This window comes from Podarcis vaucheri (assembly GCF_965113315.1).
Source record: "Podarcis vaucheri genome assembly, chromosome: 1".
Lineage (NCBI taxonomy): Eukaryota > Metazoa > Chordata > Lepidosauria > Squamata > Lacertidae > Podarcis > Podarcis vaucheri.
Genome location: NC_138759.1, coordinates 42,104,084 through 42,127,867, shown reverse-complemented (window position 1 = coordinate 42,127,867; position 23,784 = coordinate 42,104,084). Strand labels below are relative to the sequence as shown.

The 23,784-nt window shown below is 44.0% G+C and overlaps 1 protein-coding gene across 1 annotated transcript in view; it reads right to left on the bottom strand.

Moving 5' to 3' along the window:
* Nucleotides 1–13,110: 13,110 nt before the first annotated feature.
* SPRED1 (sprouty related EVH1 domain containing 1) overlaps nucleotides 13,111–23,784 on the bottom strand; it is a 77,873-nt gene continuing 67,199 nt past the window's right edge. Inside the window, exon 6 of the mRNA XM_082240717.1 lies at nucleotides 13,111–16,057. Coding sequence (XP_082096843.1) covers nucleotides 15,398–16,057 — 660 coding nt within the window. The 3' untranslated portion in view covers nucleotides 13,111–15,397. The remainder of the gene's footprint in view (nucleotides 16,058–23,784) is intronic.

The window sequence follows — 23,784 nt, the reverse complement described above, 5'->3', positions numbered from 1 at the left end:
AAAACAACTCCGAAAGGCAGAAGAATGTCTTCACACATGTACTTCTGCAGGGCAGACGAGTCTAGGGAAAAGAAAAAAGGGGGGGAGAGGGGAGGGGTGCAGCAAAAGTTATGACAATATTGTGCAACTTGAGAATTTTCCTCTTTGCCAAACTAAATATTACTCTGCGGACTAAATTTTTGCTGGATAGGGAAAGGCTGTTTGATCACAGGGACTGACATTTCCTTTTGGAACATTAAGAATGGGCTAGATTCCACTGGATTAGGAGGATGCATTGTGTGATACACACCATGTGCAAAAATAAATTCTCAATGGGGATGAATCAAGCAGCTCTTAATTTAGCAAGAAATACTCATCAGGATTTCATCGTAGCCTTTGCAGTTTCCTGGAACCCAGAAACTGTGATGATTTCTCTTGCTCCACACAGATCACCCACACATTCCAGTTTAGAGATTGGAATCTCAGTTTCGAATGGGATCGTTCTCTCAGAGCTTTTCCAGAAAAGAGGATTGGCAACAGGCTTCAGGGGGTCATTGGCATCATGCAACTGATGCTCCCTTGCTGCTGGCACCCCCTGCAGTTGATAGATCACCCCCAAACAAGATGCCCCCCTGCCTCACTCCCTGTTGCTGCCACTGACCAGTACATAATTATAAATCATAATCATAATCATAATCATAATGTATTATTTATACCCCGCCCAACGGGCTGGGTTTCCCCAGCCGCTCTGGGTGGCTTCCAACAAAATATTAAAATAGAATAGTCCTTCAGATATTAAAAGCTTCCCTAAACAGGGCTGCCTTCAGATGTCTCCTAAAAATCTGGAAGTTGCTTTTTCCTTTGACGTCTGGTGGGAGGGTGTTCCATAGGGCAGGCACCACTACTGAGAAGGCCCTCTGTTCGCTGTAACTTCGCTTCTCTCAGTGAGGGAACTGCCAGAAGGCCCTTGGCGCTAGACCTCAGTGTCCAGGCAGAACGATGGGGGTGGAGACGCTCCTTCAGGTATACTGGACAGAGGTTGTTTAGGGCTTTAAAGGTCAGCACCAACACTTTGAATTGTGCTCGGAAATGTACTGGGAGCCAGTGTAGGTCTTTCAAGACTGGTGTTATGTGGTCTTGGCAGCCGCTCCCAGTCAACAGTCTAGCTGCTGTATTCTGGTTGTAGTTTCCAGGTCACCTTCAAAGGTAGCCCCACATAGAGCACATTGCAGTAGTCCAAGCGGGAGATAACTAGAGCATGCACCACTCTGGCGAGACAGTCTGTGGGCAGGTAGGGTCTCAGCCTGCGTACCAGGTGGAGTTGGTAGACAGCTGCCCTGGACACAGAACAGTACAGGCCTACTATTGCTGCCACCCATACTCCTCCACTTCCCACCCTTTTCTTCATGGTAGCAGCACTGTCCTCTCCCTCTGCCCCCTCTTCTTTTTTACTTTCTTTGCCGCTGTAACAGAAGAAGCCGTGCTAGCAGCATCTCTGTTATCTCCTCCCTTCCTCATCCTGCCACTATTCTGGAAAAGGGACAAGGAAGCTCTTTCTTCAGAGCTTGGCAGTATAAGAAAAGTAGGCAAGGGAATGCTGATACCACCACTGTGCTTTGATGCTTAGAACCCCTAGAAAGATGCTTAAAACTTGGTTGTTGTTGTTGTTTTTTAAAAAAAGCTGATTAAGGAAACCTAAAACTATTTTCTATATATATATATATATATAGAAAATATATATATTTTCTATTTATATTTATATTTATATATATATATATATAATTTATATATATATATATATAAATTCCTTCCAGTAGCACCTTAAAGACCAACTAAGTTAGTTCTTGGTATGAGCTTTCGTGTGCATGCACACTTCTTCAGATACACTGAAACAGAAGTTGCCAGATCCTTCTATATAGTGAGAAGGTGGGGAGGGGTATTACTCAGAAGGGTGGTGGGAATGGGAGATTGGCAGGTAGCTGAGATGAGCCTGTTGACGACTCTTAACGAAGAGCACACTATTTTCAATAGTTATGGTTGTTATGTATCTGCAAACTCTTAAAGAAAATGATTTTCATTTGGGGCCAGCCAGGTACATATGCATCAACCAAGGTTCTGCCCACACAAGTTCCCAAATTACACACCAACCTACATGTCATATAAACACTACACATAAATTTACTGTCACTCAACAAATAGATACATGTCACCACCCACAAAGCTAACCCATAATGGTGACCATGGTTGGCACAACTGACTCTGTGGCAGATGTAATCTAAGCAAGGACTGACGTTCATATTTCGACATCTAGAAATGGGCAATGCAGTCTTCCAAATGGACTGAGATGAGATAAAAAAAATACTGGGATAATCCAGTGTCTGGATAGGCTTCCAGTTTTATCTCAGCATGGAGGTCTTGAAATGTAGAACAACTTCAGCATGATGACGATGGAATGCAGAAAGTATAGTTCATGACAACTGAATGTATGCAAAATAACCAAGCAGCCATTACTGGTGATCATCTTAATAACGCTGTGTAAATTACCACCCACTGTCTCTGTTCAAATCTAACTGAATAGCGGCAACATAGAAAAGATCAGTTCTATTTTTCTAGAAAAAGAGGTGCTGGAACCCACCACGAATTCCTCCTTTGTTCTCTTATAATGGCAATAGCATAGGGTTGCCATACGTCCAGAATTTACCGGACATAGCCGAGTTTCAGTCATCGGAAACAGTGTCTGGACAGAAATCCGGACATATGGCAACCCATTTCCAAAAAGGAAAAAAAAAAAGCTTTTTTTAAATAAAAAAAATCACTTTTTGAATTATGGCAACCCTACAATAGCAGGTGGCGCTGTGGGTTAAACCACAGAGCCTAGGACTTGCCGATCATAAGGTCGGTGGTTCAAATCCCCGTGACGGGGTGAGCTCCCGTTGCTCAGTCCCAGCTCCTGCCAACCTAGCAGTTTGAAAGCACGTCAAAGTACAAGTAGATAAATAGGTACCGCTCCGGCGGGAAGGTAAATGGCGTTTCCGTGTGCAGCTCTGGTTCGCCAGAAGCGGCTTAGTCATGACTGGACCTAATGGTCAGTGGTCTCTTTACCTTTACCTTACAATAGCGCCCACCTGCGGTCTGGGGCGTGCAGGCTGAAAAAAGCCCTGGAAAAGATCAAGTGGAATCCCTGCCACACATTGGGACTTGCCTGTCTCTTTGCCCCCCATTATAGTCCCCTGCACCCCACAAAAAATCCCTCTGTGTTGGCATGGGATGGGGGCTGCAGCAGGATGGGCAAACTGGAGAAATTCAACAGCGCTGCCTTGCTCAAATGGAAGTGCTTTTCCACTCACTCCAGGCATCTCTGAATCCAAGCCAATAGATTCCTATCCCACTACGGATATTAATTTACTCAGCGTTGCCAAGATGCAACTGATGAAGTGAACTCTGGCCCATGAAAGTCAATGTCACAATAAATGTGTTGAGCCTTTAAGGTGCCACGAGATTTTTCTGTTTTTGTATTTACAGCAACAGACTAACACATTCACCCCTTTGGAAATTGGTTGTCTGAGAGATACATATTTTAGACAGATAAATATGACAGTTCCTCTGAAAATATGTTGGATGCTCGCTCCTGAGTAAGTGGAGTCGGAATTTGGAAATATGAAGATGGGCTTCCGGGCATGCCTAACAACTGAAAGGAAAAGGCCCCAACTCCTGCCCCCACAATCTGGCAAATATGTCACAGCAAAGAATGCAAAGACAAGTCTGCTTGCAATAAGAGATTGAGAAATGCTATGACTGTATTGAATTTCTGTGGGTTTCTCTTTTAAAGTCAAATCAGTAACTAAATAAACAAAAAATAAATCAATAATGGTTTCAATCAAAATGGGTTTGGTGTCAGGTCCCCACCGCCAATAGCTATTTCTACAGCACTGAAGCTGTGGCTTCCACGGTCACATGGGCCTACATTTCCCCTGAAATGTGGCAGTGTGTACTACTTTTGTGAATTATTTTATAGTAGGGCCAGCCCAGCTTATTACTCATTTTTTTCTTCCCAGTAAACCATAAACTGCTTTCACTGTTTAGTTAGAAGTTATGGGTCACATCTGGCCAATTGTTTGGCTGACGGTGTACGTTTGTTTTTAATAAAATTATTAATGAATGCTGATTCACTCTAAAAACAGTGGTTCTCAAGCTTTTTCCCCTGGAACACACTTTCAGAATAAAAATTTGCTCATGCCACTACCTTAGATTGCTTTTAAAGAATACTAGGCAAGCCTAGCTATCAGGGAAGAACTATAGCTTCTTTGTGTGCGGAAGGTTCCAGATTCAATCCCTGTCAGCTCCAGGCTTGGCTGGGAGACTCCTGTCTGGAACCCTGGAGAGAAACTGCCCAGCAATGCCCAAATACAGAGCACTGAACTGGGCGAACTAATTATTTCACTTGGTTTATGGCAGGCTTTATTTTTTTTTACCACAATACTTAAAAAGAAGCTTACGATTCAGTAGCAGTATACTAGTTGCTGGAGGAATAACAGCAAGTGGGGAAGTGCTTCTTATCTTTCAAAGTGCCCACCAAACTATCAGTGAAGCTTTCAGGTGAGCCCATTACCATGTTCACATAGGGTTCACACAGAACAGTGAGGTTTTTTAAAACTTGGTTTATAGTTCTGATCAGTTTATGTCATCTGATTCCCCAAACAATTTATGTCATCTGATTCTCCGAAATAGGTAGCAGTCTACCTATTTTAAGGAAGCAGGTTTGTTTTTTGGGGAAACCAGATTGGTGAGCCAGATGGACGGTGTATTCTTAATAATAATAATAATAAAAATAATAAAGCAAAAAAGAAAAGGAAAATGTGAAGCCAGTCCTGTGGAGTGTAGAAGAAGAGAAAACAACTCATCTGGTTCAACTCTTGGAATAACTGATGAACACATGGCTGTGTGATGATTATGGAAAGAGAACGCTGGACTTAGCATAGCAGATGACTAATAGGCAAGCTCTATTCCACCACACAGCCTTAGGCCAGCCAACTCCTCTCCTGGCCCAGGAAGTAGAGTGTCATATCTTGCACTCACATTTCCCAGTGTCCTCGGGGCTAATGCAGTTAATTGATCTCAAAGTACACAAGAGAGGACAGATCAATACTCCCCCCCCTTTAAAAACAAAAAGCATGCCACAAAGAGAGAAAAGGGCACCCATACTTAGTGTGTTTTCAAAGCTCAGCAAATGAATGCTTTAAACATGTTTTAAAGCATGAATTCAAGGAGCTTGCATTTTGTTGTCAACACAGAACTCAAATCCATTAATTCCACAGCCATTAAGCGTGCACCTTTACAATCCTTGCTGTATTCTTTCCGGCAAGATGATCAGGAGACAGGGAAGCTTGTGTTAATTTTCTTTGCAAAGGCTGTCTGTCAAACCAGGCCATTCGTGAGAATGAATATGAGCCCAAAACTTTCAGGACAAAATTAGAAAAACCCGGGAGCATGCACTTCCTCTGTCAATACCACCTTTGAGATGGTTTTAGGGAAATTTAGCAGCATTTTATCAGGGGCAGTCTTATATGGTAACCAGGAAGGGGAAATAGGCAGATGTGTGCTTCTGTCCAAAATTACATTGAATCTCACATTTTTCTGCTCTCAGCTTTATCTTATACTTCAGAAAGTAAGCAGTCAGAGCAGGGCACTGTGTTGCCAAAGCAAGGCTGCATCCTCTCTGCCCTGCTTGCTCCTGTATCCCACCCACACTCTGTCAATTGATTTGTGGCTGCTAATGGTGCAGCAGGGCTGGCCAGCCTTGCCTTTCTCTTTCTTCAGGCACAGCATTCTGGGCAATGTAGGCCAGGAATCTGGCTGCAGTGCCGCAGCTTTGCTGATGTAGCTAGAAATACTTCTCGAGAATAAGTTACTGAAGTAATTTTAAACTTTCAAACTGCATTCATGGTTCAGAGTGCTTTTTGGTATTTTTTTTCCAGCAACCCTCTAAAGTATGTTGACATTGCCAAGGCAAAACGAAAATGTAAAGAATAGCAAACTTAAATAAAGTGATACTGTGATTCCATCAGCCATGCCTGGATTACTCTTTTGGATGTTCTTTTCCTATTGAGACTACACAATGTCTCCTAGCAGAATGTGCAGGTTGTTGAATGGTTTATTTACATGTAAAGGTTCATCATTGTTCCACCCGATGTGTGTGTCTTTAAGGGGCCGGAGCAAACTAACGAGACCCAGCTTTACAGCTGTGAAACATAGCAGGTGCTGCTGAGTTGTACTGATTAAACTATGTCAGCAATTGGGTAGAGTATATAAGGAGCAGCACCTAGCTCTCCCATTACCCTGGGGGATGGGTTGGTGGTTGGGTCTGGTTTGTTGATGTATTTAGTGTAAATGGAGTTTTTGTTTTTCTTATTAAAACCTTCTTTAAGTTATTTTTGAGTCCCTTTTTAATGCATGGTCTCCCCAGCAAGCTCTCTGCAGCGCTACCAGACTGCAAAAAGCCAACACATGTGACTTAATAGGCTTATTGCATTTGATCCAGAGGACAGGTCAGTGACTGAGTGAAGTTTTTAACTCAGACAGAAGACACGGCCAAATGAGAGAGGGAATAAATGATAGTAAATTTCAAACCAAAACTGTATTTCCGCCACTGCCTCTTTGGAAAGCTAACAGATAACATTTTGCAGTAAAGTCCATTTCTGTTTATTTTCTTCCTCTCCCCCCCCCGGATCCTTGGAAATCGTAAAAGCAAGATCTTGATTTCACCACAGTAGCTTATTAGTCTAGTTTTACTTGTGATTTTAATTCCCTTTTAGGTGAAAAGTTAATATAACCAGTGACTTTTGATCAATATAATTATTGATCATCCTAAATTAATTTCTGGTGTTCTTCTGAAATGGGATATAACTTCTGAAAAGTTAAATCTATCTGCTAGTACATTCCTTCCTGCACTTAAATATTAACAGAAAGACAGAAACCTGGTAAGCTTTGCTGACAAAGCATGGGCCGGTTTACTAAGATTTGCTTAGTTCACACACACACACACACACACACACACACACACACACACACCCTAGACGATGGCAAGGCAGTTATCTCTTGGCTTCTCATATTCCTCCTCCTGCCCTTTTCTATTTTTATCCCTTGACTCATACCCCCAAAGAACTTCTACCATTGCCCCTCCACATCTTGTTCCTCTTTTCAGTACAATTAAAAAGAAATAACTTTGTGCCTCTTAAGAATAAAAATGGTTTTAACAGTTCCTCATGGCTTTCAGCTGGAAAATTGTATCTGATGCATCAGAACCTCAGTTCCTGTTTCCCAGGGATCAAATGTTACTGTATATAGGCATTTGGGAATTCTGTCGACTGAACAATGGGGTTGCTGAAGATGTGATTTACAGTGGTACTACAATATGATCTGGTTTTAAAGTCTGTGCAACTTAATGTTGCTAGCCATAAATATTTGAATATGTTTATAATACAGTGGTGCCTCGCAAGACGAAAAGAATCCGTTCCGCGAGTCTCTTTGTCTTGCGGTTTTTTTGTCTTGCGAAGCAAGCCCATTAGCGGGCTTAGTGGATCAGCTGATAAGCGGTTTAGCGGCTTAGCAGATCAGCTGATAAGCGGCTTAGGATCAGCTGATAAGCGGCTTAGCGGCTTGGGAAAAGGGGGGGGCAAACCCGCAGGAACTCGCAAGACATTTTCGTCTTGCGAAGCAAGCCCATAGGAAATTCGTTTTGCGAAGCACCTCCAAAACGGAAAACCCTTTCGTCTTGCGGGTTTTCCATCTTGCGAGGCATTCGTATTGCGGGGCACCACTGTATTCAGTGCTCAGGCTAGAGAACGTGGATGTAACTTAAGTGGTCGTGTAACTCTTGGGGAAGTAATAGGGGAAGGACAGCTAACTTATGTACCCAATGGAGACCATGGGAATTGTTTCCCTAAAGACACCTTCCCCAGTAACACTAACCTTATTTATGGATTTTCTGTCTCTTCTGTCCTCTAAATGGGCGGGAAACACAAGAGAATAAAATAAAATTAAATTAAAATTAAAGCAAGCATTTAAAAGGGGTTAAAACACAAAAACAATTAAACTCAGTGAAAGATCTGAAGCAAATTCAAGAACAAATTTAATCTTGCACATCCCTTGCGACAATACCCCTCTCCGTGTGGACCTTTTGGAGCAGTATATGTGGCAGCCAGAACCTCCAAATAATAATGGCACTTCTGGATCATATCAAGGAAACCTGCTTCTTGCCATGGCCAGATGTCTCTGGAAGTCCACAGAGAGGTCATTACAGAAAGTCACCCACTGTTTGTCCCTATTTAGAAGAGAAAAACAACTACCAGACTTTTAGAAGACATCTGAAGGCAGCCCTGTTTAGGGAAGCTTTTCATGTTTAATAGACTATTGTATTTTAATATTTTGTTGGAAGCCACCCAGAGTGGCTGAGGAAACCCAGCCAGATGGGCGGGGTATAAATTATTATAATAATTAGGAGTCCTGTGAGGGCAATGGTAGTTAGATCAAGACTCCAGGGCATGGATTCTATGCAAATCCTCAGTGTCGCATGACTCCAAAATGTAGCCCAATAACTTGAGGGAAGGTAAGGGATGCAGGAATATAGGATCTGCAGCTGCCCAGAAAACAATGCTGCCCAACCCCACTAAAATATGAATAAAGATCAATATCGCACAAAGGGTCAGTTTTTGTTTCATATTTGGTATCTGGTTAATGTAAGAGCATAAGAAATGCCATGCTGGATCAGACCAAAGTTCCATCTAGTACAGTGTTTCTCAACCTGTAGGTCCCCAGATGTTGTTGGACTACAACTCCCATCATTCCTAGCCAGTGGTCAGGGATGATGGGAGTTGTAGTCCAACAACATCTGGGGACCCACAGTTTGAAAACCACTGATCTAGTGCATCACCCTGCTCTCACAATGGCCCACCAATGGTAAGCCTGCAAGCAGGACCTGAACACAACAGCTGACCTAGATACTTATGAAACAGGCCTTGAATCGCTTGAGAGGGACACATGTGCATCCGACTTGCTCCTTTTCCATAGCAAAATACACTAAGGTGGCAAACTGGGGAAAGATTGGTGGTACTTTTGGATATTTGACCAAGAAAAACAATTACTTACTTGAAAGCCTAGGCTAGTCTCAACAATTTAAATTGGTGTATTTTAAACCACAGAGCCTAGGACTTGCCGATCAGAAGGTCGGCGGTTCGAATCCCCATGACGGGGTGAGCTCCCATTGCTTGGTCCCTGCTCCTGCCAACCTAGCAGTTCAAAAGTACGTCTAAGTGCAAGTAGATAAATAAGTACCGCTCTGGCGGGAAGGTAAACTGCGTTTCCGTTTGCTGCTCTGGTTTGCCGGAAGTGGCTTAGTCATGCTGGCCACATGACCCGGAAGCTGTAGGCCGGCTCCCTCGGCCAATAAAGCGAGATGAGCGCCGCAACCCCAGTGTCGGCCACGACTGGACCTAATGGTCAGGGGTCCCTTTACCTATCTGTACACAAGGTTAGAATGTAAAAAGAAAAAAGGAAGCTGCCAAGAACACCACTGTTTTGTGTATGTATGCCAAAAAACACACCACAGCTCACTTTAGAAAGGTGTAATGTATGCAGAGGAGGGCGACCAAGATGATAAAAGTTCTGAAAACCAAGACTTATGAGGAGTGGTTGAGGGAACTGGGTACGTTTGGCCTTGAAAAGAGGAGACCAAGATTGGGTATGATAGCCATCTTCAAATATGGAAAGGGCTGTCACATGGAAGATGCAGCCAGCTTGTTTTCTCCTGTGGCGGGTAGGACCTGAATGGCCTCAAGTCACAAGCAAGGAGATTCCGACTAAACATCAGGAAGAACTTTTTAACTGTAATAACTCTTCAACAGTGGAAAAGATTCCCTCGGAACGTGGTAGATTCTCCTTCCTTGGTTTTTAAGCAGAGGTTGGATGGACATCTGTCAGGGATGCTTTAGCTGAGATTTCTGCATTGCAGGGGGTTGGACTAGATTGCCCTCAGGGTCACTTCTACCATTTTATTATTTTATGCAAGGCAGTAGGCCCATGCTGCTGAATCCATCTTAATGCTACACAATTCTGAAAGGTACTCTTCTGCACCAATATTTTCCTCTTTCCCCGCTCTGAGCCATCCCAAAAGTGAAATACAAAAACACATGACATATCTCCCTTTAATTTCATGATAGTTTTAATCAGGTAATTGCAGGAAAACATTGAAACTTAAATCTGTTTTATGATATTATCCAGTATGGCAACTTACAAAGGGTATGATAACAAAACAGTTAAAACTCGTATGTGTATTTACATTATGTCCTCAAGGTAACCAGCTATATTCTTATACATAGAAAGAAATACATCTATGGCATGGAATTAAAACTTAAACCTACATCATTTAGTAGAAAGAGATAGCAATTAATATTTTAATGGAAATAATATACAAGTGAGGCACTTTTTTGAGGTCAATAGGGTGGAAAGCAAATTGCACGAAGCAAAATATTCACAAACAAGAGGGAGGGGAAAAAACCTATGTACAGATTATGCTGCAGCTCCCAATACAAAGTTTTCCCCACTAGGTTTTGTTTTAATTTTCAAAGCTAACCACAGCTATTGCAGTTAAGATGCTGGGGGGGGGGGGAGGGAGATGCCATTTAAATGCTACTTCATCAGTGCACCAAAAAGCATATGCAAGTTTTAACCACCAGGCTGCCAACTTTAATAGTACTAATTGGAATACTAAACCATCTCCTTTATTCTTCTCCCTCAAGAGTGTGTGGACCACTGTAGACTCCATATATACAGTGTTCTATGTTCTCTGGAGATCGAAAGACCAACACAAACATTGTGTATTATTTACATGGGGAGTTCTTGAGGTTTTTCTTCCTTGTACACACATACAGGATTACTCACAGAAAGATTATAGAAGAAAAATGGGAATGTTGCATTCCAGCATGCAAAAATATCTGAAATTGCTGTTTGAAAGTGTGCAGTTTGGTCACTACAGAAGTCTGTGCTCTAGATCTAAATTTGCTTTGAACTTGGGCACCACTTTTAAAGTATCTGCGTCCTCTGAGACCTTCTGACCCAGCAATAATAAGTCTCTTCCACAGGCGAGATTGCAGGTAATGAAGCTGCTATATGCAAGGATCTGTATACACTAGGGCACAAATCTTAACATTGGTTCTGAAGGAGGAACAGAAGAAGGTTTCTCAAAAAATCATGCAAATTCAAAATTCTGTTGGGGTGAGAAGTGAAGTAAAGGTGACACTACCTCCAAACAACTTTAATGTGCAACGCTTAGGGGCCCAGAACATTCAAGTGCCACAGTTCACTTTCTGAACACAATGCATTCCCAGGAAATTGTTAGGTAAGCATTCACACAGTGAGTTGGCGATTTCCATTTCCCATGGGAACATTTCTAATCCGTAATCTCTCTCCCCTCTGCCCAAAATGGCTGCAGCCAGCCAGCAAAATAGAGCATAGCTGTCAATGTTTCCCTTTTTAAAAGGGAAATTCCCTTATTCCGAATAGGATTCCTCGCAAGAAAAGGGGAAAGTTGGCAGCTATGAAATAGAGACAAATGAAAAACTGATCTGTCTGCACTCTCTCTGTATGGTTTCTTCCCAAAAATGCCTGCCGTACACCAGCACAGCAATAACATGTAAGGAAGTGGGCAAACTCCAGCTATTCAAATATCTGAATCAGCTGTGAATAACTGTGTCTAGATAAGTGAATTTCTGCATAACAAACAGGTGGATAGCGGGACACGTGTGGTACAACTCATGACTGTTTTCATTCAAGTTCAAGGCCCTAAGTTTTAGAACTACTGGCTCAGAGATTTCTATATGAAACAGAAATGTAGGCTTTTGTGGGGATTATTATTATTATTTTTACAACAAAATAAGATAGAAAAGTTAAAGGCTCACTGTTTTGCAAGGTGAGATGTAATCTTCTAAACTTTCAAGAATGACTCTTCTGGAATAAGACCAACAATGTCAATTAACAGGATGGGGGGTGGGGTGGGGAGGAACCAGAAACTTCCAGCTATTGTTTTATTTTGGTCTGGAACATTTGCATTTCCACAAAGCCTGATAGTAAGAATGTCTTGTTTTATACTACTGGACTTTCAATGGGACATGTTTATTAATTCAATTGTGTCTAAAACAACTGCAGTTGCTGAAATTGCACGGATCTCTTTCCATCCCCTATTTTGGCATTGATGTTTTAAACAACTATCAGAGAAAGTGTGTGTGTGTGTGTGTGTGTGTGTGTGTGTGTGTGTGTAGGCTGCATGAATAAAGTTAAGTTTCCTAAATCATGTTTGTCCAGTAGGTGGTACCCTAATGTTATAGCTAGCTGCTTTCACCTCAGACAGAACACTCCTTCTTTCAGGTAGCACCTTTTAGGAGGCTGAAACCTGAACATCCTTCGGCAATTACTGCACATGAGTTGATATAGGCTTGGAGAAAAGTCCCTCATTACATTACACCTTAAAAGGCACCTGAACTTACATGCTTTACAGTAAACCTCTTATCTGTTGACTCTTCGTCCCTAACCCAGCCTCCTTCTGAGAAAGCAGTGTGAAAAGATAAAATGCACACAGGGGCCACAATCCGATTTAAGGACAAAAAATTTTAAGTGCACTGAAATCCATGAGATTCAACAAAACAACTCCATGGCGGATTCTATGAATTAGAATTAGTGGATTGAGAAGTGGCGATTCAATGGTTTGTTCCAAGAAGATAGAGCCATACATCATTTCTTAGTTTAATCACTGGCATCCCCAGTTAAAAAAGCACCTCAGTTAGCAGAGCTGAGCAGCAGGTCTGCCTGAGATCTTGAAAAATGACCACTAATTGGAGCACAGAGATAGATTAACCCATGGTCTGACTCCCTATAAGGCAACTTCATATGTGAGTTGGCCACAGTTAGTTAAGAAATTCCCCCGTTAAAGCAAAAGCCTAAACATACAGAAATGTGGCCGACATCACACAATCCATGAAACCAGATACTGAACCGATGCAATTATTTCAAATTAGATCAGTTGCAAATAACACAACCTATATACCAGTATCCATATTAATTTGTATTTTTTTTAAAAAAAAAAACAAAAACAAAATAGGAATAATATTTCTTCAAGAGTAAAGGATAGTAAATGTTTAGCAGCAAAGTGGTTAAATATATACTGAAAATATTAATGCACATATTCAGTAATTTTTTTTAAAGCATATAAGGTTTCACTACTACAAGAACCAAGAGTTGCACTATGTCGATGAGTGCTCATAGAAAATGGTTAGATTCCCAAAGTACGCACATACGCACACATACACACAAAGTTCCAAAGGACTTTTCTGTACAGCCAGCAAGTTCTTTTCTTGGGTTGTTGATACCATGCTCCATTTTTAATTAAAAGCATAATGTTTTAGTAAATGCTATATTCACAAGATGCAGGTCCAATGTCAACAGTGAAATGCAGGTTACGAATCTCTGTCTCGTTTTTGTTTGTATATTTGGAAAAAAAGTTAACAGTCTATCTAGGCAACCAAGTTTAGCTCAATATGTGAAGCATGAAAGTCTTCTGGAGCAGCAGCTCTCAAATATATAAAAGGAAAGGATTTAAAGAGATTGCTGCTACAGTGTCGTGTTTGCTGACTTCGGTTATCCATACAGGCTTTTTTTTTAAAGTACAAAACTAGAAAGGAGCTCTTAACTTCTATAGTTATCAATATATTTGTCTTCTTTTCAATGTGAAATAATACTTCAAGATGATCTATGTACATAATGTTGTCAGTTCAAGCTGTCATATAAATATAAATGCTTTCTTTAAAAAAGTATTTTACAGATAGTGTTATATACAGTTGTTCAGTTTGATACCTGGGCTCTGAGAAGAGGAGGGGAAGGAAAGATTCCTGTGATTGAACATGGTCTTCGGAAGAAAATAAACCAAAACATTTCACTGGGAAAAAAATGCATAGAAATAAAAGAAAAGGTAGTGTGCAATTATAATTTTAATCGTAAGAGCATATTAAACACATGGTTTTTCCCCTCCACCCATTAACGATTTTGAATGAATGACTGCTTCACTGCTTTAGAGAGTTTTATTAATTAAAAACCTGTATACTCAGCTATGTTATATGATGGATGACATTTAGAAATTTCCCCAAATTGGTATTTAGAGCACATAGCCAAATGTTAAGTTAAACATTCATTATTAATATGCTACAACAAAGACAAAATAAAACCCACTTCCATTCACAAGAAATTCATTTGCTTTTCCCTACCTGGGTTATAGTTTGATATACGGAGTATTGTAAATTTCTGATAGGCCAAATAAGATTAGAATAATGGATGCTTTTTTGTTCGTTTGCTAGTTTGAAGTTATATTTGGTACCGTTGAATTGCATGATAAATATATATATATATTCTATGACAATTATTTTGTTGTATTTTTCTTTCCCCAAACATCTGAAATCAAGGAAACCCTAGAAGAAAATTTGCTGGTTGAGAAAGGAAAAAAACTCCTTTGCCATTTCGCTGAATACAGAGTAATTTATATATAAAAATAAATGTTATGTTCTTATAAGAGCATTAGACAATTACACCTGTGCTTAACAAAACATTGGTCATTCAAGACTACAATAATTAATATTTTAAAGGCTTTCAGATTACCAGAATGTACAGAGAGAACTCAATACAAAAATGTAGCTGAAGGGAAACAAGACTGAAAATATTGATTTGTCCATTTTGAATAGAAATGCTACTAAGTTAACTAGTTAAATATCGAGAAATACTACCATGGAATGTGACTGGAAATGTGGTCCATAACTGTGTTGCAACTGGAAAGGGGAAGGAAGATTTAATAATTCGTACCATATATTTTGTTAAATATAAACATTTGTTATTTGTACATAAAGTTGTTTCCAAAAAACTATTTATAAGCAATTTAGTTGCATTTAAAATCAATTTAGTTTCTTGCAGTCGCCAAGTTTTAAACTTTCCTTAGTTTTAAATCAGCTCTCGCTACTGCAGGTTGAGTTAAATTTTCTGCTAAATAGATTCTTTCAACAGCCCCCATCACCTAACCTCAATATGTACAAATTGCTGAAGTTGATCCCTTATAGTACGGACTGCAGTTTATACTTCTTTCAACCACCAATCGTTAAGAAAAGGCTTTCTTTTTGCAAGAACTCCCGACACAACTTGCACCATGCACTTAAAAGCAGATCATTCGGCGTGGCCAGCATTCCTACAATGCAACAAGTTCTGATGCTTCTTTCAGAATTGACCTTTCATACACGACAGGTTTCCCCCTTCTGCTTGCCAAATGCTTCCACGAGTTAGATACTTCCTGAAAATAAAGACGTTGTTAGCCCAAACTTGGTACCGGACTGGTTCATCCAGCCGCTTTATGCTTCCCTCCGCAGCATCCACAGACCTCACCACAATGGTGGCACGCTCTTAAGGGGAGGTAGCAGCACATACACGGCGCAATGAAAGACAACGTGACAAGGGCGAGCCATCGCAAGCAGAACTTGTCGTCGCTAGTGTCACAAGAGCAGGGGTCAGAGAAATCCCCCTCCGAGTCTGACATACAATGGTACAGCATGCTCTCAGCACAAAGCATGCAGCTAACTTGATAGATGCATCTCTTGATGGGATCGGGAGCATCCTGGCATTTGCCCCGGCCATTCTCTTCATGATTAAACCTTTCCTGGCAGTATATGCAGCGAGAGCGCTCCCCGTCCTCTTTCCTCCTTTTTGACTTTTTCAATTTGAACGAGGAAGGTTGCGTTTTCAGTACCACAGAACACTTGGAATCTTTTAGCGAATTCAACTTAGTTCCGTCCCCAGAAGGGTACAGATAGTCTGGTTTTTTACTATCTGCCTTGGGACACTGCAGCGAGGCGTCGCCTTCATCCCTATCCAAGTCATTTTTCCACATGTCTGGGTGCCTATAGTCTGCATAGCGGCGTATTAAAATGTCACGAGGGTTTATTCGAACAATTTCTTCGTCGTCCTGAAAACTGACATTCCTGACTGGCTTCAGGGGTATCTGAAAGGGAAGCAAGACACTTTGTTTTACACACAAGTGTGACAGAATCTCTCAGCACAAGCTGATGATTAAGTACCTGTCAGGGAACTGACATCGGAGGAAAGGGAAGTGGTAAGGCTCCCAGAGACTGGGAGAGAGTCAACAGCCAAAGCAGGGACCAGCAGGGGGAGCGCGGGGTCTCTGGAGGAGGATCTCAGTAATGCTGAGAGAGACGCAGCAGCCCAGGCAGGAAGCAGCAGGGGAGAGAAAGGGGTGAGAGACACTTCGAGCGAAAATAGCGGGGAGGTGTCAGAAGCAACTGCAGGGAGACCCATGCTGCGCCGGAAGCTGCCACGTCGTGAGTCCAGGAGACGCGTTTCCGTTAAGGAACTTCTTTGCTGGAAGCGCTTCCGCAGACAGCCACTGTCAGACTCTACTAGTGACTAGAGCAGACATGTCTGAGGAGCTCTGTCACACACAGAGGTTTGTGGGGTCGCACAAACTCTGAAGGGGCACAATTTTAAGCACAAGCAGCTAACCATCCCCTGACAGCAGTCTGACAGTCTCTGTACGCTGCCTGTGCAGGAGAAAGCATCATGAGCAACCCAGTCGGAACCGGAGACGCAGGGGTTGGAGCTGGTCCAAGCTTGGAAGAAAGGTATCAAGCTCTGGAGGTCCAACTTGCGCTGCAGACGGCGAGGCTCGAGGAGAGAAGGGCTCAGGATGCTGACAAAAAGGGGAGAACCACTCAGTTCCCCAGAAAGGTACCAGGATTGGTGCAGAAGTTTGGGGGGGACCCCAAGGATTACCATGCCTTTAGGACTGAGATGCAATATGCTCTGAATGTGCAGTTTGATGAGTTCCCTGATGAGGAATCGCGAGTTGCGTTCGTAATTGGGCATCTTGAGAAGGGGGCGCGGGACTGGGTTCGACCCCTGATGGCAACGCACAACGATATCCTAAAGGACACTATGAAATTCTTTCGTGCAATGGATATCATGTTTTCCAGCGATATTGAGGAAGGGTTGGTACGCAGACAGCTAATGGCTTGCAAGCAGGGAAGCAGATCTGTCCGTGAGTACTGGACTGAATTTACCATGCTGATTCACAGATTGGGGTGGGATTTATCGGCGGCACCCATTCAGATGCTATTTGAAGAAGGTCTTTCTTCAGCTGTGAAAGACGAGCTGGCCAGGAGCCCCAGGGCGGGGTCTATGGATCAGCTGACCAAATCTGCGCTGACCATTGGAGCGCGCCAGGAGGCAAGAGCCTTGGAGAGGCGGGAAGGGAGAGGGGAACGTTGGAAGGAGTTACGCATTCCAGACATTCCTGAGCCAGCTTTCCCGCCGGCAGAGCCGATGGAAATCGGAACAGCCCGCGCGCGCGCAGTTTCAAAGCCCAGTGAGGGGGCGAAGAAGGAGGGAAAGGGAGCCCGGAAATGCTATCTCTGCCAACAGCCAGGCCACTTTGCCAGAGTCTGCCCCCAGAGGAAGGAATGGCAAGGGATGGTGGGAGCTGTTGAGGGGGAAGAGCAGGGAGAAACGGAGCAGGTAAAAGCCAACGCCTGGTTGCCAGCAGGGCACTGCAGCCAGGCCAAAGAGCAGTGAAAGTGCCCCTTCCCCAAGTGCCAGTGCCAGAAGCTCCTCGACCTGCTCTAGTGATTGAAGTGTCGCTAGAGCTGCAAAATGGACACCCCCTAAAAATAAAGGCGCTGTTGGACTCAGGCAGCTCCTGCAATTTCATGAGCAAGGAGTTTGCTGCTGAACACCAGATACAGACTATCCCTTTAAGCAACCCCCTGCAGGTGACCACGATTGATGGCAGGGAACTGTTGGGAGGAGGCGTCAGCTTGCAGACCGTCCCAATGATAATGAGGGTGGCAAGGCACACAGAACTGATAGCGTTTAATGTGGCCACCTTGGGAGGCGCTCCCATTATTTTGGGAATGAGCTGGCTAGCCCTACATGATCCGCTGGTGGGCTGGCATCAAAGAGTGGTTTCCTTCGGTTCCGCACACTGCTTAGAACACTGCAGGGCGGAAAAGGGGTCAGCAGGGGCCCAAGCCACCCTAGCAGGGACGGAAGTGATGGAGAAGGGGAAGGTGCCACCACAGTATGCTGATCTCAGCGACGTGTTCAGCGAGAAGGAAGCGGACCAACTACCCCCGCATAGGCCCTTTGATTGCCAGATCAATTTACTCCCTGGAGCACAGCTTCCTGTAGGCAAGTTGTATGCCATGTCAGACAGGGAGATGCAGGAGTTGCGAGCGTTCATTGACAAGAACCTGAAGAGAGGCTTCATCAGAGAGTCCAAGGCAGCGGGGGGTAGCCCAGTGTTTTTTGTGGATAAAAAAAACACGGACAAGCCGAGGCTGGTATGTGACTTTCGGGCCCTAAATGCAGTGACAGAGCCGGCGGCTTTTCCTATGCCCAGGATTGATGATATTTTGACCAGGGTGCGAAAAGGAAAGATTTTTACAAAGCTGGACCTAAGGGGGGCGTACAACCTGATACGTATAAGGAAAGGGGATGAATGGAAGACCACCATGTTCACCCCTTTGGGGGCATTTGAATACCTCGTTATGCCTTTTGGATTACAAACAGGCTCCGCGTGTTTTCAAGCCTTTATGAACCATGTACTGGGGCCTTTGCTCTACAAGAATTGCGTGGCCTTCTTAGATGACGTGTTGGTGTATTCGGAGAATGAGGAGCAACATGTGAGAGACGTCAGAGAAGTGTTGAGCAGGCTGCAAGCCAACAGACTGTGGGTGAAACTGGAAAAGTGTCAGTTTCATACCAAGGAGGTGGAATTCCTGGGGTACCGCTTGTCAGACAAGGGGTTGGCCATGGACCCCGGCAAGGTTCAAGCGGTGCTGGAATGGAAAACACCCAAGACCAAGAAGGATGTGCAGAGGTTCCTAGGGTTTGGAAACTTTTATCGTAAGTTCATCCGAAACTTCGCCCACCTGACGGCGCCCATCACGGACTGTCTCAGCAGCAAAAAGAAGTTTGTTTGGACGGGGGAGGCGGAGCGAGCGTTTGAGGAACTGAAAAGGGCCTTCGCCTCTGACGAACAACTTCTACATGTGGATTTACAAAAAAAGCTGAGGGTCGAAACAGACGCTTCGGACAGAGCCATAGGGGCGGTGCTTCTTCTGCAGCCGGGGAAGGAGGGGTCAGAGTGGCGACCGTGTGCCTTCTTTTCGCGAAAGCTGAACAAATCTGAGAGAAACTACACGGTGCACGACCGGGAACTTCTTGCGATTTATGAGGCCTTCCGGAGATGGAGGCATCTACTAATTGGTGCACAACAGAAGGTGCAAGTGTGCACGGACCATAAGAATCTAGAGTATTGGAGAACTGCGCGAGTGCTCAACCAAAGGCAGTTGAGATGGGCCCAGGAGTTCTCCAAATTTAACTTTGAGATTTGTTACGTACCAGGCCCGGAGAACGTTAGGGCGGACGCTCTCTCACGCAAACCTGAATATTTGGAGGGAGAGGGTGCACCCGAAGAGACCCATGTTATTCCCGAGGACCGCTGGGTGTGTGGGGCGGCTTTGGTGGGGCAAAGGGAACTGGTAGAGGGAACGGTGCAGGATGAATACGCCCAGGACAAACTCAGGGGTCTCAGGAGGGAGGGAGACAAACCCGGGGGTTTTGAGGAGAGAAACGGGGCGTTGTACTACAAGGGAGCGTTATACATACCTGAAGGGGAATTGAGGGAAAAGGTACTCAAGCAACTGCACGATAGCCCCACAGCAGGGCATTTTGGGCAACACAAAACCATGTGGCTGGTTACCAGGGAATTCTGGTGGCCCAAGGTCAGGGAAGATGTGCGTGAATATGTGAGAGGGTGTGACCGATGTCAACGAGCCAAGGGGGAGAGGCGGGCACCGGCAGGTTTATTAGAACCACTACCCACGCCGGAAAGACCATGGGAGGCAGTGGCAATAGATTTCATGACTGATCTGCCCAGGTCCAAAGGGAAGACAGCCATTATGGTTGTGGTAGACCTGTTAACCAAGATGGCCCACTTTATAGCCTGCTCACATGCGGTCACAGCAGAAGAAACCGCTAAATTGTTTGTGGAAAATGTGTTTAGGTTGCATGGTGCCCCCTTGAGGGTGGTTTCGGACCGAGGGAAACAATTTACTTCCAGGTTCTGGAGGAAGCTCATGAGCTTATTGCATGTAGAGGTGAATTTTTCCACTGCCCGTCATCCAGAAACCAATGGGCAGGCGGAAAGAGCTAATGGTGTCCTCCAGCAATATTTGAGGTGTTATGTGAATGACAGAGAGAATGATTGGGTGGAGAAGCTGGCGTTGGCAGAATTTGCCTATAACAATGCAGAGAACGTGTCCACGGGGATGAGCCCTTTTTTGGCCAATCACGGGTGTCATCCCCGAGCCTTCCCAGGGGGGGAGGAGGAGAACTGGAGCGTTCCTGCCGCAGAACAGTTCGTTGAAGAAATGGAAGCGATCCATCGCCAGCTCCAACTTAATTTAAACAGGGCGAAGGAGGAATATAAGAGGCAGGCAGACAAAACCAGAAGGGAAGGGGAAAGCATTAGGGTGGGGGACCAGGTGTGGCTGTCCACCCAAGGGTTACCATTTAAAGGAGGTTGTAAGAAGTTAAGACCCAAAAGACTGGGCCCATTTGAAGTCACGCAACAGGTCAACCCAGTGGCTTTCAGACTCCGGTTACCGAACCACATGAAGTTGCACCCAGTGTTCCACAGATCATTGCTGTCACCGTATATAGGGGACAGAGAGGGGAGGGTCAATAGGGGACCAGCTATGGAAGAAAAAGAACACAGCTACCATGTAGCGGAGATTCTCGATTCCAGGTGGAGGGGAGAGCAAGTAGAGTATTTGGTAATGTGGGAAGGGGAGCCGGAGTCGGAAAACACCTGGGTCAGGGCAGAGGAGGTAGATGACGAGGTTTTGATTGAAACTTTTCATCAGAGATTCCCTAGAAAACCCCAGCCAGTGGCGAGGTTCCGGAGGGAATACTTCGCCACCACCGACGACGAAGAAGAGTTGGAGGGGTTCGCTGATTCCGAGGTGGAGGAGGATTCAGCGAGTCGGAACGAAGACCGATGGAGGGAATTGTTCGAGACGTCTGAAGATGAAGAGGATTCTTTTAGGGGTTTCAGCTCCTCACCGCCCAGAGGAGAAAGTAGGGGCGGGGGAGAGGGGGGCCCTGGAGGGGAGGTGGATGTCAGGGAACTGACATCGGAGGAAAGGGAAGTGGTAAGGCTCCCAGAGACTGGGAGAGAGTCAACAGCCAAAGCAGGGACCAGCAGGGGGAGCGCGGGGTCTCTGGAGGAGGATCTCAGTAATGCTGAGAGAGACGCAGCAGCCCAGGCAGGAAGCAGCAGGGGAGAGAAAGGGGTGAGAGACACTTCGAGCGAAAATAGCGGGGAGGTGTCAGAAGCAACTGCAGGGAGACCCATGCTGCGCCGGAAGCTGCCACGTCGTGAGTCCAGGAGACGCGTTTCCGTTAAGGAACTTCTTTGCTGGAAGCGCTTCCGCAGACAGCCACTGTCAGACTCTACTAGTGACTAGAGCAGACATGTCTGAGGAGCTCTGTCACACACAGAGGTTTGTGGGGTCGCACAAACTCTGAAGGGGCACAATTTTAAGCACAAGCAGCTAACCATCCCCTGACAGTACCAGAGAACTTTATTGTCAGGAGGTTTCATCCCTACTTGTTTTCCGTAAACTGAATTGAAGAGTTCCTGACAAAGATGATAGGCAGAGTAATCCAAATGGTGTGTGTGTGGGGGGGTGTTATGGGGGGCAGAACTCAAAATGGATGAACTGCCATTTCCCATCTGGGCTTGCATTGGTAAGACAAAAAGTGGTGGCGGGTGCATTTTCCTTTTCCTGTTCAGTACAATGATTCCTGCAATTCATGGGTCACCCTCCTTGGAATCACAGGATTGCAGCTTCATGAAATCTATTCATATTTAATGCTGATTAGGCACCTTAACAATTAAATGCTATACAAAGGTATTCACAACCCTGCATCCCTCCCCTAAATGCCCATCGTAGGTCACCTAAGACATGAAAAGAATGAGGAGATGGAAAGCTCAAGCAAATGAAAAACAAAAACCATGAAGAAAAGAGGGTGAGTGCAAATTGGGGGTGGGAGGGAAAGAGTTGACCAGTAATAACATTTGGAAGAAGAGAGGAGAAAAACACACACACACACACACACACACACACACACACACAGTGTCTTGCTGGCAGGGCACTGGGAAAGGCAGTTAATCTGCCTTTATTTCCTCCACTGCCACCTTTTGGGTTGTTCTGGACAAAAAGGATGGGTCTCAGAAAAGGTAGTGTCTAACAAAGAGCAGGAATTTCAAAAGCAGAAATTATTCAACTCACAATTCTGCTTTAACAATGTGAAGTAGGATTTGTGAATGCAACACAACACTCTTGAGATAACTGTGAAGCAGACCATTTTCAAACATGGGTGAGACTCAAAAAAGTCTCCAAATGACAAAGTGGAGAATTAGGAGCTCAGGTGATCCATGCTTCTGAAATTCTTGGAACTAGCCCCCAAGTGCAATTCTGTGCATATCTACTCAGAAGTAAGCCCCATTGAGTTTAATAGGACTTACTCTGGGTAGGTGTGACCAGAATTTCAGGCTGCCTGCAGAAAGTGGTTAATTTTAAATCATATTGCAAAGGGTGGAGGATTTCTTACAGGTGTAGAAATAAAAGCCACATTGCAACTCATGCCTGAATTATTTCAAAATGCTTTTTGAAGAAGCAGTCCTTGATTACTGAAGTACTTGCTTAACAAACACATTAACACTTGTGGTGAGAACTTGTAGCCAGTACCAAAGAAGTTGCTCACTTTGCTGGCACCAATGGAAATCCACAAAACCAAGATAGAAATAACTGTTCCATAACCTTCTAAAGGATCGGCCAGCGATGACAGAAACATCTTTCACTATTAATGAAAATAAGTTTGCTATAAAGTTTTAGTTTATGAGCAAAGATTAAAAAGCAAACAATCCTTTCCCATCCCTGCCAAGGGCAAAAACAAGACACTCCATTATAGGGCAGAGCAAACTTCTGCTGGAATATTTGAGATTCAAAATGGCTTGGCTCAAAGTAATAAAAATTGTAATCGGTCACCCTTGCCAATGGTTAAAACTGTTTAAACAACTAGAGCAAGCTAAATAGGGAAATCTTTGAAATCTAAGTAGAAGATCACTCTAAAATAAAACAGAGTAATGCAAGCCTAAGCTTCAGTAATAGATTGTTCTGGGCTTTAACTCTGCAACCTTGGGGGGGGGGGGAGGATGTCAGGAAAATGAGAGATCAGGCTGAAGTCAGGCAAAAGCTACTTTGCACAAAACTTTCTTTCTACATAGGTATACAGTACAATGGTGCAGGCAACCCCCCCCAAAAAAAACCCTTGGGTGGTGGTGTACACAGTAATGCTGGAGTACAGTTGAAGAGCTGCAAGTAGTAGCATTCACAAATATAAATCTTACAAAGTAGACATATGTGATCTTTGCACACCTGCACATGGGAAATTTCCCTAACCCATGTATACTCAGGTGAGAGAAAATCTTATGCCTATATCTGAGGTACTCCAGGATACCTGGGTGCCACAATATAGAATTGTGGGTAAAAGAGGCATAAGATCACCTACAAGGTTAGGAAAGGGTAATATTAAATTTATCATGGAGTGCTCTATTTTGACCACAAAGGATTTTAGAGGCTT